General features: G+C 47.3%; 1 protein-coding gene and 1 pseudogene across 10 annotated transcripts in view; both read left to right on the top strand.

The window, feature by feature from the left end:
• LOC139250658 (maestro heat-like repeat-containing protein family member 1) overlaps window positions 1-7225 on the top strand; it is a 272705-nt gene extending 265480 nt beyond the window's left edge. For all 10 annotated transcript variants that reach the window (XM_070873025.1, XM_070873022.1, XM_070873024.1 and 7 more), the window contains one exon: window positions 656-7225. In XM_070873025.1, the coding sequence (XP_070729126.1) occupies window positions 1401-6404 (5004 nt within the window). In that variant the 5' untranslated portion in view covers window positions 656-1400 and the 3' untranslated portion in view covers window positions 6405-7225. The remainder of the gene's footprint in view (window positions 1-655) is intronic.
• Window positions 7226-7615: 390 nt separating this feature from the next.
• LOC139250657 (putative nuclease HARBI1) lies at window positions 7616-13792 on the top strand (annotated as a pseudogene).
• Window positions 13793-14116: the final 324 nt, after the last annotated feature.

Consider the following 14116-nt stretch of genomic DNA (forward strand, 5'->3'; position numbering starts at 1 on the left):
AAAGTGGTGTTACATTAGCAACCCTCCAATCCATAGGAACGGATCCAAAGTCAATAGATTGTTGGAAAAATAATCACCAATGCATCTACTATTTCTAGGGCCACTTCCTTAAGTACTTTGGGATGCAGACTATCAGGCCTTGGGCATTTATCGGCCTTCAATCCCATCAAATTCCCTAACACAATTTGCTGACTAATAAGGAGAGCTGTGGAAGCTGGGACATTGAATAAATTTAAGACAGAAATAGACAGTTTCTTAAACAATAAGGGATTAAGGGGTTATGGGGAGCGGGCAGGGAAGTGGACCTGAGTTCATGATTCACTCAGCCATGATCGTATTAAATGGCAGAGCAGGCTTGAGGGGCCCTATGGTCTACTTGAACCACATAAGGAGATATTAGGGCAGATGGTCAAAGAGGTAGGTTTTAAGGAGTGTCTTAAATGAGGAAAGAGATACAAAGAAGTCGAGAGGTTAGGGAGGGCATTCCAGAGCTTAAGGCATTGGCAGCTGAAGGCACGGCCACCAATGGTGGAGCGATTAACATCGGGGATGCTCAAGAGGCCAGAATTAGAGGAGCAGAGAAAGTCAGTGGGATCATTTGTTTAGACAGTGATGAACGTACAAACATACAACTGTGTTTACTCATCTTTTCTAGACCTATTCCATGTTATTTGAGACTATCCTACTGGAGTGAAGGAGCCTTATTGTTCTGGGCTGGAAATGATGCTTTCCCATTCCAACACTGGAATCATCTCATGACGTCAGATCTTTTATTTATAATGTATTTAAAATTGATTTCATATCCCAATTTGGGGCAATTCTGCTAGAAATGTATGTCCTACACTCCCATTTCGACATCTTTTGTCACGTGTACTTTAAGAGTCTGTGGTGCAGTGGGTTCTTTATTAGGAACAAACACCTGCTCAATCCAATATGGCTGCCAAGGGTTGCGAATGTTGCATTGACCGTTTGGTCTGTATCTCAGGCCTGGGCCTTCACCCCACCACCCACCTTAAACTGACACAGCTGGCAGGACTTATATGGGCACATGACCCAGGGCCACATCACAACTGAGGGGTATGTAACCTGGCCTCACAATGAACACTATGACAACCCAGAAACCACAGGGGCGACAAAATACAGCAAAGTGGTTGAAACTGTGCATTTGTGCGTGAGGAAGCAAAGAGGTGAGAGCTTCAAGGCAAGTGCTTTAATCAAAACTATCCAAATCCTGGATAATCATAAAGAACAAATTGAAAACAGTGTGTTCATCATCGAATTGAAAGAAGAGAAGTCATCTGAATACAAACTGACTGAGTGAGTAATCATAGCCAATCCATACTCACAGAAATTATTTGCTTAAAACTTAGCTTGAAAAATTGTAGAATTTGACAACGAAAATGTCCGTCAATGTCAAAACTTTCTCAGTTGCCCTCTTGAAGATGACAGCCGAGGAAGGTGAAAGTTGTCGGGAGAAAATATCAAAGATCATCCTGACACTGGGGCGTCAGCACCCAGAGATAATAATAACCAGTTGCCATGATTATCTGTGCCATCGCACCATGCAGACAGCTCCACACAGTGTGGTAATATTGGAGAGCATGGTGATGATTATCAAGGACAACCTTGATCAACTCAGCCACGCACTCGCCCAGAAAGTTATCGCTTTGGCTGAAATTTGGATGACAATGTCAGCAGGAGCACAAGCTGAGAGCCAGGAAGCTGCCAGCAATCTCCTGGTTACCATGAGCTTCAGATTCAGGAAGGAAGTTGTGGAGTTGATGAAAAAGAGTTTAAAACAAGGGATCCTTCCACATGTGTACGTGGTCAAGACATTCACAAAACTGGCTGTGGAAAATGTGCACGGCATGGTGCCCTTACTGAAATCCATCTTAGGGACCATGATTCCAGTATTTGTTGGTGTTGACCAGGCTGAGCTCAAGTCCGCATTTGTTTCAGCGGTGGGGAGCTTTGCCAAGAGCATCCTAATTTATCTGGGAAATGTGGAGGAAGCCGCAGAATTTAACATGACGAAAGATTCTTTCTCCTCCGTGTTCCACTCTGTCTATAGTCTTGTACTCAAGGTGTGGCTTGAGAAGGAAGCCTCTGCATTGACGATCCCGATCGTGGAAGCTCTCGGCTATATCATCGCCCTGCTGCCGAAGGACACACTGGAGGAGGAGCTGCCTAGGTTATTTCGTAGCATCCTCTCTCTCTACAAGAAGCACCCCGGGCATTGTTCCATTACAGAGTGTCTGTGCCGCGTACTGGAGGTTGCCATGGAGATTAAGATGAAGGGGCTGAAAGCACAGGTGGACAATCTGCTTCAAAGTCTCCACCAGCAGATGTGTGTGTTGGCCGGATATGATGACCATTTTGCTGAGAAGAAGATCCTTAGCTGTTTTGAAGTTCTGGCCCCAGCTTATGGAGATTCAATACAGAAACTTATCCTCTCACAGTTAAAGAAGACTGAACAAAACACGAGAGTAGCAACACTCAATGTATTGAAACAGCTCGTTATATCGGTCTCCCCACAATCTGAGAGGAAGGCTCAGGTTGTGGCCGCCTTGAAACCACTTCTCCAAAACAAGAGCAGCAACCTGGAGAAGAAACTCGTTGCCAAGGTAATCTGTGTCATGGCCCAGCAAGGTTACCTTGAGCCAGAGGGAGGCAAGGCAATGGTGGAATTTCTTATCCAAGAGTGTGCTGCACCCATTGACTCAAGGACCTCTGTACCGTCCAATAATCGGCCAGACCAGGTTACTGATGAGGAAGTAGTGACTGTATGTGAAACAGTAATGTACGTAATCACAACTGCAGTTAAGATGGAGGATATCCTTTGGCCATTCTTACTGCAGTTCGTTACTACGCCCCAATACACCACTGCTTCGACAACCATATATAACTGTGCTGCATATCTTGGGAAGAAGAAGCTGCAAGTCGGCAGTGAAAGGTATTTCCTCACCAGCAGTGAAGATGTAAATCTCCCCCGAGCCCAGGCATTGCTGACCCGGCTCCTCGTCGTGTCTAGTTGCCCATATCAGGGAGGAGGCCGAGGAGCTGCGGCACTGAGGCTAATGCGAGTTCTGAGCGTCAATATCCACCCAGCAACAGCGAGGGGGTGGGAAGAGGAGCTTCCGTCATTGGTCGAGGAACTGCTGACAAATTCAAAGGAGTCTCTGGTCCAAAGGGAATGGGAGGATAAATTATTGCTGGTCTTGTCCACATCCCTCAATGCCATTGACGATGAGGAATGGACATGTCAGCTCGCCAATCAAATACACAGCGAGATCGGCATCGGCAATCTCTCCCCACAAGAGAAGGGCTTTCTCTATAAATCCCTGGGGACAGTGCTCCGTCACACCCACGCTAAGCAAATAAAGGGGCAGCTTTCCAAAATGCTAGTGAGTGTGCAGCACAGTGAGAGTGCGGAGAGAGAGGGTGCAGCCCTCGCCATTGGTTTCTGTGCCATGACGCACTTTGTTGAAACCCTCAGTAGCCTGAAGGAGTTTGCGAAGTCCAACCACTTGAAAGCGAAAGGTTCCTTGAACATTCTTGGGGCCAAGCCAGATGGGAATTTGGCCAAGAGCACTCTGGTCCTGAGTTATGGGAACATGGCCTTCTATGCACCTGTGGAACTAGTGCTGTCCACGGTTGAGACCCACATCTTGCCAGCTGTGTTCAACCTATACACCACAACTGGGCAGGAGAAAAAGTCGGAATCCGGGGATGCTACACTAAAGCTCAGCCTGATAAAGGCCATTACACAGATAGCCAGCTCCCTACATGCAAATCGCCAGAGCGTTCCCCTCAACCTGATCAGAAACAAGAAGCTGCTGACGTTCATGCTGGATGTTATCAAGGCCGAGCCACCAGAGCTGCTGCAGAGCCCTGTCCGACAGCTAGCCATGGACGCCTGCATACAGCTGATCAAATTAAACATTAGAACAACCAGAGCGGACACCTGCCAGCTGATCCAAGCCTGCCTGACCAGCACTTTCAGCGTGTTACCACCACAACTGGACAATGCCAAGGACATGAATGGGGATACAAAAGTGGTGGCAACACTTTATACCCAGACCATGAGTTCCCTGGAAGAGCTTCTGAAGCAATTATTGCTTCAGGACCTGACCCCTGAAGGACTTCAGGTCATTTTGAACCAGGTGGAAGTTTGGATTATTTCAGGAGAAGCTCACGAGCGAGAGAGCGCCATGAACATGAACTTACAGCTGCTGACATTTTACAGACAGCAGCTCAATGTTCATCATGTGGCGCCTGCAAATAACCTGGGGACTCTGATTGGACGACTGATGCCGCGTTGTGCAGACCCTTCGCTTCCCATTCGATGGATGGCTCTGGACACTTTATACACCATTCTGGCCATTCAGATATCGTATGAAGGCACCGATCGGGATCAGCAAAAGGAGCAGTTGGAGATTCTGAAAGCAGTCAGGGAACAATTAGTTAACCATGATGCTTCAGTCCTCTTTCAAACTTGCTACCAGATCGCGGAGGTCACTGCCAAGTGTTTGCCCCATGACCAGCTGACCAACTTACTCTTCATGTCCTTCAAGGAATTGTCCGACCAACACCTCAGCTGTTCCAGTGCAGCCGCTGCCCTCGTGAAAGCCATCATCGAGAGATGTGGCAGTGAACTTCAGGATCGGGTGGCAGAGATAATTCACATGTTGAGGGCTCAGTTGGAGTCAGTTGCTCATCAGGAGGTGAAACGTTTGGTTTTAAGGAGCATCGCCATTTTGTCCTCCCACAACAGTTCAACAGTTGTGTCCTGTCTCCTCACCTACCCTGTACCTTTGGACAAGTACGTCAGTGCCATGTGGCAAGCACTGGCAGAGAACACTGACTGTGTCATGAGTACAATGGGAGAGCTGCTGGACATCCTGAATAATCAGCTGCCATTTCCAGTAGGCAGAACCGATCCTGGCCAGACAACCAAACATTGGAGCCAAGAATCCCTGGCTGCCATCTGTGGGCTGCAGGCAATGATAAATGAGCCTGAGTCGGCAACGGCGGTGACATTGTTATTCCCGCAAATATTTAGTGCCCTGCTCATTTATCTTAACGCTTGCACGGATGTTTGTCTGGTCAGTGGTTTGGTTCCTGATGATCATTTCCAGCAGAGTGAAATCTCCAGTGAGCCTCTAACACTGGAGAGCAGTGATTTATGTGTGAACTGTGCGCAGACGCTGAAGGACCTGCTAGAACGGACAAAGAACCAAGCAGTGCTGAACAACATGGAGCAAAGTGGAGGCTGGGACCAGATGATGGATCTCCGCACGTCCCACAAGGGCGTTGTCCTGTTGGCCAGGGCAATGGGGAGGTTTGCAGGCCCCTGTCTGACTGGCATTGTGACACTGCTGGCGGCCCAAATCCTTACGCTTCAAGACTGTCGGGCAGTCACCGTGGCTTGCTTCTTTTCAGAGCTGTTGAAATCCCCACTGGCTTCACAGCAGCAGCTGACCGGCATTCTGGCGAGTAGATTGCGAAGCTGTTTGCTCTGTGGTTCCCCAGTTATCCAGTTGGTGTGTGTCAGGGGCCTGTATAATGTTCGAGTGCATCATGATACTAAAAGTTTGTCTGAGAGCATGATACACACAATGATTACTGTGTTGGGGATCCAGGAGAATCAGGCAGAAGTGATATTATTTGAGGTACTGTCATGCCTCTCAAAACACTTAATCCTGTCAGGAGCAAGCATCATCCAACCCTTTCTAGGGAAAATCCTCGCCACGATCCAACCTCTCTTTGAGGCTGAATCGGATAAGGTGCGGGCTGAAGCGTTCAGCGTGTTGGGGATCTTGGCCAAGTGTGGAATAGGAGGTTCCAAATCCTCCTTCTGCCGACAGGCCCATTCTAACCTGGTGCGCTTGTTGTTGCACCTGGATGGAGGGAGTGAGGAGGTGACCAGGGCTTGTTGTTCCACACTCCGATTACTGCTCCCACTCCTTGGATCTGTCGAGGCTTCCTCAATGATCAATGATTATGAAGATGCGCCCACCAGGAACTACGTGGGATTCTTAACAAGCATTTCACACCAGTTGGCTAAAGATCTCCCGAAACAGATGACATCGTACGCCCAAGATTGCCAGTCATTCTTCCAAGGCCCCCAGGAACAACTGCGAGCAAGCGCAAATTACTTGGCCTTTTTACTACACCAACAGTCGGAACGTGTCCGACTTGCCCGGAAGGTCAGCTGGTGGCACAGGACCTGCTACCGTTCACCATCATCATCACAGGTGGTCCCTCCCCCTGTGCCCACGCCTCTTCTGAGCCCCGAACTCACGCCTGTCCTGGGCCCCGACCACATCGCTCTGCAATCTCTCACAGCACCTTCGCCCTGGCCTCGCTGCTCCTGCTGTACCTGCCCACGCTCCAATCAGTGACCTGTACCTTGGTGACGTCCAGTCCAGTCGCTGTGTTCACAGCCATCGCTCTCCAGCACCCGCTGTACCGAGAAGTGCTATGCTCCTATGAAGGCCCCAACCTGCTGATGCTCCTTGCTGCCATTCACCAACAGTCTGAAGAAGGTCCAATGCTCAGACCACCAACCTTCTCCACCTCCTCTCAGCAGCAGAATGATCAACCATTCAACCTGATTTCTAAGCATGTAATTTTATGGCATGTACATGGCAGAGGGTTTGGGGATTTGGAACTCACTGCCTGGAAGAGTGGTGGATGCAGAAACCCTCACCACTTTTAAGAGATGGTTGGATGGGCACTTAAAGTGGCGTAACCTGCAGGATTACAGACCTAGACTGGTAATTGGGATTAGACTGGATGATCTTTTGTTGGTCGGCACAGATATAATGGCAAGCACTGCAGGGCATGGAATACGGCCAGAGTGATCTCCTGGACTAGTTTCGATCGCCTCGATGGGTCGGAGAGGAATTTTCCCAGATTTTTTTCCCTAAATTGGCCTGGGTTTTTATCTGGTTTTTGCCTCTCCCAGGAGATCACATGGCACCAGTTGGGGTGGAGTGTAGAATGTTTCAGTGCAAGGGATATCGCAGTTGTGAGAGACAGACTGGTTGGGCTGGATGCTCTTTACCTGTCCGCCATCGTTCATTGTTCATAAGTTTATATATAACCTTCAGTGCTGATGACCGAGGGCCTCGTCGGCGTGGACACGATGGGCCGAAATGGCCTCCTTCTGCGCTGTAAATTTCTATGTTTCATTTCTAAATAAATTGATATCTTCTTGTTACATTAATGGCTATGTGTGGATCTTTAAACAGTGCAGGTCCCATTGCTGTGTGACTGGGAGTGAACTCTCCCGATACTGTCTCTCTCACACACACACACACATAGACACTCTCTCACACACACACACACACACACACACACACACACACACACACACACACACACACTCTCACACACACTCACACTCACACGCATTCTCTCTCACACACACTCTCACACACTCACACCTGACATTAGACACAGATCCTGCTCCTCACTCCATGCAATTCCTCACTGGTTCACCATGCTAGTTTATTTATAGACGCAGTCCCCTTACAAACAGTGCAGCGATCTGCCCATACATTCCCAAAGTGCATCACTTCACACTTATTCACACTAACTTGCATCTGCCATGTGTCTGCCCATTTTACCAGCCTATGTGCTCCTGAAATCTGATACTATCCTGCTCACTATGTACTGTGTTGCCAAGGTTTGTATCATGTGCGACCTTTGATATTGCATTTAACGTCGCAAAACATCCCAAGGCGCTTAACATGAGCGGTAGCAATAAAAACATTTTTTGACACCGAGCCACAGAAGGAGGTATTGGGAGAGACGGACAGACAGGAAAAAGCTAGAGGAGAAAGGAGGGCTCGGGCGAGTGGGAGTGAAAATCACGATTGAGAAAGGAACAGACTTTGGACGATTGGATGGGAGAAAGACTCACAAAGCAGAGAATCAATTTGGGATAGAAAGCAGGGTCAGAGGGGAAGGACAGCGAGTCGTGTTAGGATGGATGCTCATTTGTTAGGAATAAATGCTCGCCTGTTTGATAGTAAAGAAATCACCCCCATGTTATCAATCTTCTGCCTTCAGTACTTTCATTGAAAGAGAGCAGACATCCACGTTTTGTCAGAGCACTAGGGCAACCATTGCACAAACCATCTACAACAATCACGCTTTCTCAACCTACCCCGCCAACATCAACGATTTGTGCACACATACCCCCAGATCTCCCTGTTCATGTGCAGGTAAAAAGCAGTGTGCCTTTGCCTTACGTAACAGTGTTGGTGACTCCGGGAATTATAGACACATACACACAATGTCGGATTAACCGTGAAGACTTTTATTTTTATAACCAAGGCTAAATCTCTCACAGAGGCAATGATTATGCACAGCACAACATATACAAAGTAAATAACTAAAGGTTTCCTTTTTATGCTACCAGACCCAAATACTGGTCAGGCCTACCTTATCCCGGGTAATATCACCTTAGTGTCCAAACTAAGGGCTCCTCGACTGTAGTAAGTGTTAACTCTTCCAACCCTCATATTTAAGCCTGAAATCCAGCGGCTGCATCCGAATGCACGAATCTGTTTGATCAGGGTCCCCTCAGTGAGAAGATTACTTGTTTGTTGTATAGAACGTCTCCTGCACGCCCCCCCACAGCAGTTGTCAGAGGCAGTTATGCTCATGTCTCATTGAGGTTTTATGACTTTGTTTTTACAAGGATTTTATCTTTTACTTTTTCTAAGCACTTTTTGTAAGGCTTAGCTCAGTATAGCAGCCATCTCACATTTTCCCAATTTTATAATGACAGCAGCCATCTTACATGTCCCCCCCCCTCACATGCCTTTACTGACTGAAAGTCAGGGGGAAGGTATGTTCATTGGCAACTGGGTAGCACAAACAAAGTTGCCTCCCTCTGGCGTTACAATTTATTTTCTCCCTCCCGCAGAGTATAGAAATGTCACCGTTTCCATCGGCCCTGGGTAGCCGCAGGCTCCTCACCAGGCACCAATGTGATAGCAATACATAAGCATTCTGGGGACAAGACTAGAAGCAATAATATCACTGATGTTAGACGTAGCCAGGGATTTTGGGACAGGTTGTATGTTGTCACATCCCAGGGTCCCGCTCCTCGTTCCTCATCGTGTGATTAGCTCTTTCCTTTGCCCTCTGTCGCCTGATTACCAAATGTTTCTGGGAGGTGGCGGTGTGTGCCAAGATTTGCTTCACATTTAGAGAGAATGGAGGAATTGGGTTCCCGAAGGCAGCGGGACGTTGAGGACCAGACAAAAGGGCAGCAGTCGGGAGGAGCCAGCTGCTGCAGGGACAATAAGTAAAAAGAATCGAAATCGAAGTGTCACGTCACAGCTAAGCAGGTAAGTGACTGGCTGGTGGATTGGTGAGTATTTTTATTTTCTTTAGGAAACCTTTGGTTTTGTTGTAAGTTCGGAGAACTGCAAGTAAATACATGTTATTTTTATTATCTAAGGAAAACCAATTAATTAAATTGTCTGTTTGCTGAGTAGTGGCTGGGTGTGTTGTGCTAAGGTTTAGAGTTTAGTTCTACTCGATAGTTGCGAGTGTAACTAGAGGGATGGCAGGACAGCTCAGTCCCATGGATTGCACATCCTGTGGCATGGGGGAAATCCTGGATGCGTTGTGCAGCCGGGACAACCACGTGTGCAGGAGGTGTCTCCAGCTGCAACAACGCCATCTCCGTGTTGGCTTGAGTCACTGCGGTGCATCCACAAGACTGAGAGCTACGTGGATAGCACGTTTCTAGAGGTGGTCACCACACGGCTTAAGATTGTGCAGGCAGAGAGGGAGTGGGTGACCCCTGGACAGAAGAGGAGGACTAGGCAGGTAATGCAGAGTCCCGGAGTCCATCTCGCTCTCTAACCGCTGCTCTGTTCTGAGTACCGGTGGGGGCAATGGTGGCTCTGGGGAGTGCAGCCTGAGCTAAGTCCATGGTATCACGGGTGGCTCAGCTACACAGGGGAGGGGGGAGGAAGAAGAATGGAAGAGCTATAGTGGTAGGGGATTCAATAGTCGGGAGCAGACAGGCGTTTCTGCGGCTGCAGACGTGACTCCAGGATGGTATGTTGCCTCCCTGGTGCCAGGGTCAAGGATGTCACTGAGCGGCTGCAGTACATTCTATGGGGGGAGTGTGAACAGCCAGAGGTCGTGGTCCACATCGGTACCAATGACAGAGGTAGGAAGAGAAATGAGGTCCTGCAGGCAGAGTTTAGGGAGCTAGGAAAGAGATTAAAAAGCAGGACCTCAAAGGTAGTAATCTCCGGATTACCCCCGGTGCCACGAGCCAGTGAGTATAGAAATAGGAGGATAGAGCAGATGAATACGTGGCTGGAGAGATGGTGCAGGTGGAGGGCTTTAGTTTCCTGAGGCATTGGGACCACTTCTGGGAGAGGTGGGACCTGTACAAGCCGGACGGGTTGCACCTCAACAGAGCTGGGATCAATATCCTCACGGTGGGGTTTGCTAGTGCCATTGGGGGGGTTTAAACCAGCTTGACAGGGGGATGGGAACCTGAAAATAGATTCAGTAGGGAGGGGAGTAAAGCTGGAATTAGAAAGCAAAAATAAAGAAAGTGAGTTTGAAGGAGAGAAGAAACAAGCAGGAAAAAATGGTAAAAAAACAAATTTAAAGGCACTTTGTCTAAATGCATTTGTAACAAAATAGATGAGTTGACGGCACAAATTAAGACAAATGGGTATGATCTGATAGCCATTACAGAGACATGGTTGCAAGGTGACCAGGACAGGGAATTAAATATTCAGGGGTATTTGACAATCTGGAAGGGCAGACAGAAAGGAAAAGGAGGTGGGGTTGCTCTATTGATTATTGGATGGAATCACTGCAATGGTGAGAAACGATATTGGCTCAAATGATCAGGATGTTGAAACAGTTTGGGAAGAGATAAGGAATAATAATGGGACAAAGTCACTGGTGGGTGTAGTCTATAGGCCCCCTAACAGTAGCAACTCTGTTTGTCGGAGCATAAACCAGGAAATAGTGGGGGCTTGTAAAAAGGGTACAGCAATAATCATGGGTGATTTTAACCTCCATATTGATTGGACAAATCAAATTGGTCAGGGTAGCCTTGAGGAAGAATTCAGAGTGCAAAGGGTTCCTTGAGGAGTATGTATGGAACCAACCAGGGGGCAGGCTATCTTAGATCTGGTCCTGTGTAATGAGACAGGATTAATAAACAATCTCCTAGTAAAGGATCCCCTCGGAATGAGTGATCATAGCATGGTTGAATTTCAAATTCAGATGGAGGGTGAGAAAGTTGGATCTCTAACCAACGTACTAAGCTTAAATAAAGGAGACTATGAAGGTATGAGGGCAGAGTTGGCTAAAGTGGACTGAGATAATAGATTAAAGTGTAGGACGGTTGATGAACAGTGGTGTACATTTAAGGAGATATTTCACAACTCTCAAGAAAAATATATTCCAGTGAGGAGGAGAAGGTATAAGAGAAAGGATAGCCATCTGTGGCTAACTAAAGCAATAAAGGATGGTATCCAATTAAAAACAAGGGCATACAAAGTGGCCAAAACTAGTGGGAGGACAGAACACTGGGAAGCTTTTAAAAGCCAACAAAGAATGACTAAAAAAATGATTGGCCCAAAAATTCCGATGTCCTGGGCCCGTACGAAGTTTCTACTGACCCCGGAAGTTATCGGAAAAAATGGTTTTCAGCGCAAAATGCGCATGCGCTGATAACCGTCTTTTCCGATCTGTCAAGCTGGAGCTGGACAGGGCCTCCCCATGCGCTAGAGAACTGAGTTCTCGCGCACACTTCCGCATTTGAGAAACCTTCTGCCCAGGATTAGGGCACGAAGGTTCTGTGACAGATAAAACAGGCGTACAGTCTGCATTCTGTGTACAGAGCTGCTGGAGGAAGCAGGTAAGTCGGGTACATCACGGGTAGTTTACTGTTTAAAGCTAGACATCAGCACTGTAGCTGTTAATATTTATTAGAAGGATTGTTTGAGATTGTCCTTTATAGCTGCTTTGAAGGCTGTGTGTTGAATGAAAACATTTCAATAGTAAAAGAGCTGGTGCTTTCGGTAATGGTTGTAGTATACTTAACATCGACCAGGAATAATTCTCTGATCTTCCTCGTCTGCGTGGTGGTGGTCGTGGTCCAGCATCGACCAACTCAGCCATCGAGGTAAGCTCCTTAGTGACATTTTTAACCCATGGAAACATTCTGACCTTCTTTCACTCACAAACACCATTGCAAGCTGGCCCCATTTACTGGTGCCTTTCCCCAAAATTAAAGCAATGGTCAGTTTAGACAATAAGCCGAATTAAAAGACACCCCTGTGCTTTAATTCATTGATAGCCATTCATTGTGGTAACCAAGCACCAAAGCATGAGTGGCTGGAGCTGGAGTCAGGGGGCCTGGGGTACAGGGTCAGTATATGGACAAATATGCAAGCTGACAAACAGGGAGAGAGGATCGAGGAACGGAGGGAGGGGGTTAGTGTGTGTTAGGCCCCACCGACTTTAAACGTGAGTTCTACAAGTATTTCCTTCTTTCTTCCTATGTGTACAACATCTATCTGTAAGGGAGAAACATGCCTGCGTATGATATACTTACCATGCAGATGTGTGACATTCTGAGCAGAGGAACATACGTGGCAGGGAACAACTAAGAAGATTTCTGAACTATCAACGCCTCCACATCAGAAGGAATAACTACCCCCCACAGAGAGTGTTGAGGGAGAGGCTATCGTTTGAAATGATGTCGGAGGAGTTATGTGTGAGGAGGCTGCGCTTCAGCAAAGAGGCAATCGGACGAATGTGTGACAAGTTGAGGGACGACCTTCAAACATGCCCCACGACCCGCACTGCTTTGTCTCTGTCCATGAAGGTGACCACCGCATTGACCGTCTTTGCATCAGGGTCATTTCAGACAGGCACCGGTGACTTTTCAAACATCAGCCAGTGTGCTGCAAGGTCCCGCATTCACCAGATAACGGGTGCCATATTACGTAGGGGCCATGAGTTCATACCTTTTGACTTGTCTGCTCCGCAGCAAAGGGAGCATGCCCTTGCTTTTTATAGAATTGCTGGCTTCCCAAAAGTGATTGCGGCCGTCGATGGAACCCACGTTGCATTGAAGGCACCGAGTAGTAATGCTGTGAGATTCATCAACAGGAAGGGGTATCATTCATTAAATGCAATGATCGGCTGTGATGCGAAACTCAGGATCCTAAGCATGAACGCAGGTCACTGTGGAAGTAGTCAGGACTCCTTTGTCCGACAGCACTCCAACTTATATGACTGTCTCAACCAATTGCCTCCAGGATCCGCATGGATATTGGGCAACAAGGGCTACCCACTAAAAACGTGGCTGATGACACCATACCGCAGGACCAATAATGAGGCACGGGAGACATACAACCAGCACATGTGGGGACATGTCAAGTTGTCGAGAGGACAATTGAGGTTTTTAAATCACGCTTTCGGTTCCTGGACAAACCAGGGGGGGCATTGCAGTACAGTCCTGCAAAAGTGTCAAGGTTGTGGTGGCCTGTTGCACTTCGCACAACTTTGCCCTGAAACAAGGACTAACTCTTAACCCTTTAGATGAACTCCCTGCTGAAATGGAAGATCTTGAAAATGTCCCAGTGGGAAGGCGTGAAGGGGAGGAGTGAGCTGCTGCCGAAAGCAGAGCTGTCAGGGAACAGCTAGTTGCTAACACGTTTACGAGGTGATGATACTGTCGCCTCCTCCCTCCCCACTGCAGCCCAGCAAGGCACAGAAAAGAAGAAACAGAATTTTAAAGTGAAAAAGTAACATTTTATTGCATCAAAGTTTTTCATCTTTGTTAGATAATTGCTACTTTAAAAAATTTTCAAAGGTCTTTGATTAAAACATGTAAACAGTTTAAAGTAACTTCTTTGGTTTCTTACTGTAATAAAGATTCACCAATAAGATGTAAACTTATTTGCTACTTTTCAAACAGTTGTAACGTTTCGTTGGTTGTTAATAAAAAAGTTGAATCAAAATTTCAAGTGATTCCAGGCTACAAATATTAAATAAAATAGCGAAATACAAAATAGTGAAATCTTGGAGACACATAATTGTT

The sequence above is a fragment of the Pristiophorus japonicus genome, unplaced genomic scaffold (assembly GCF_044704955.1).
Source record: "Pristiophorus japonicus isolate sPriJap1 unplaced genomic scaffold, sPriJap1.hap1 HAP1_SCAFFOLD_405, whole genome shotgun sequence".
NCBI classification, from domain to species: domain Eukaryota; kingdom Metazoa; phylum Chordata; class Chondrichthyes; family Pristiophoridae; genus Pristiophorus; species Pristiophorus japonicus.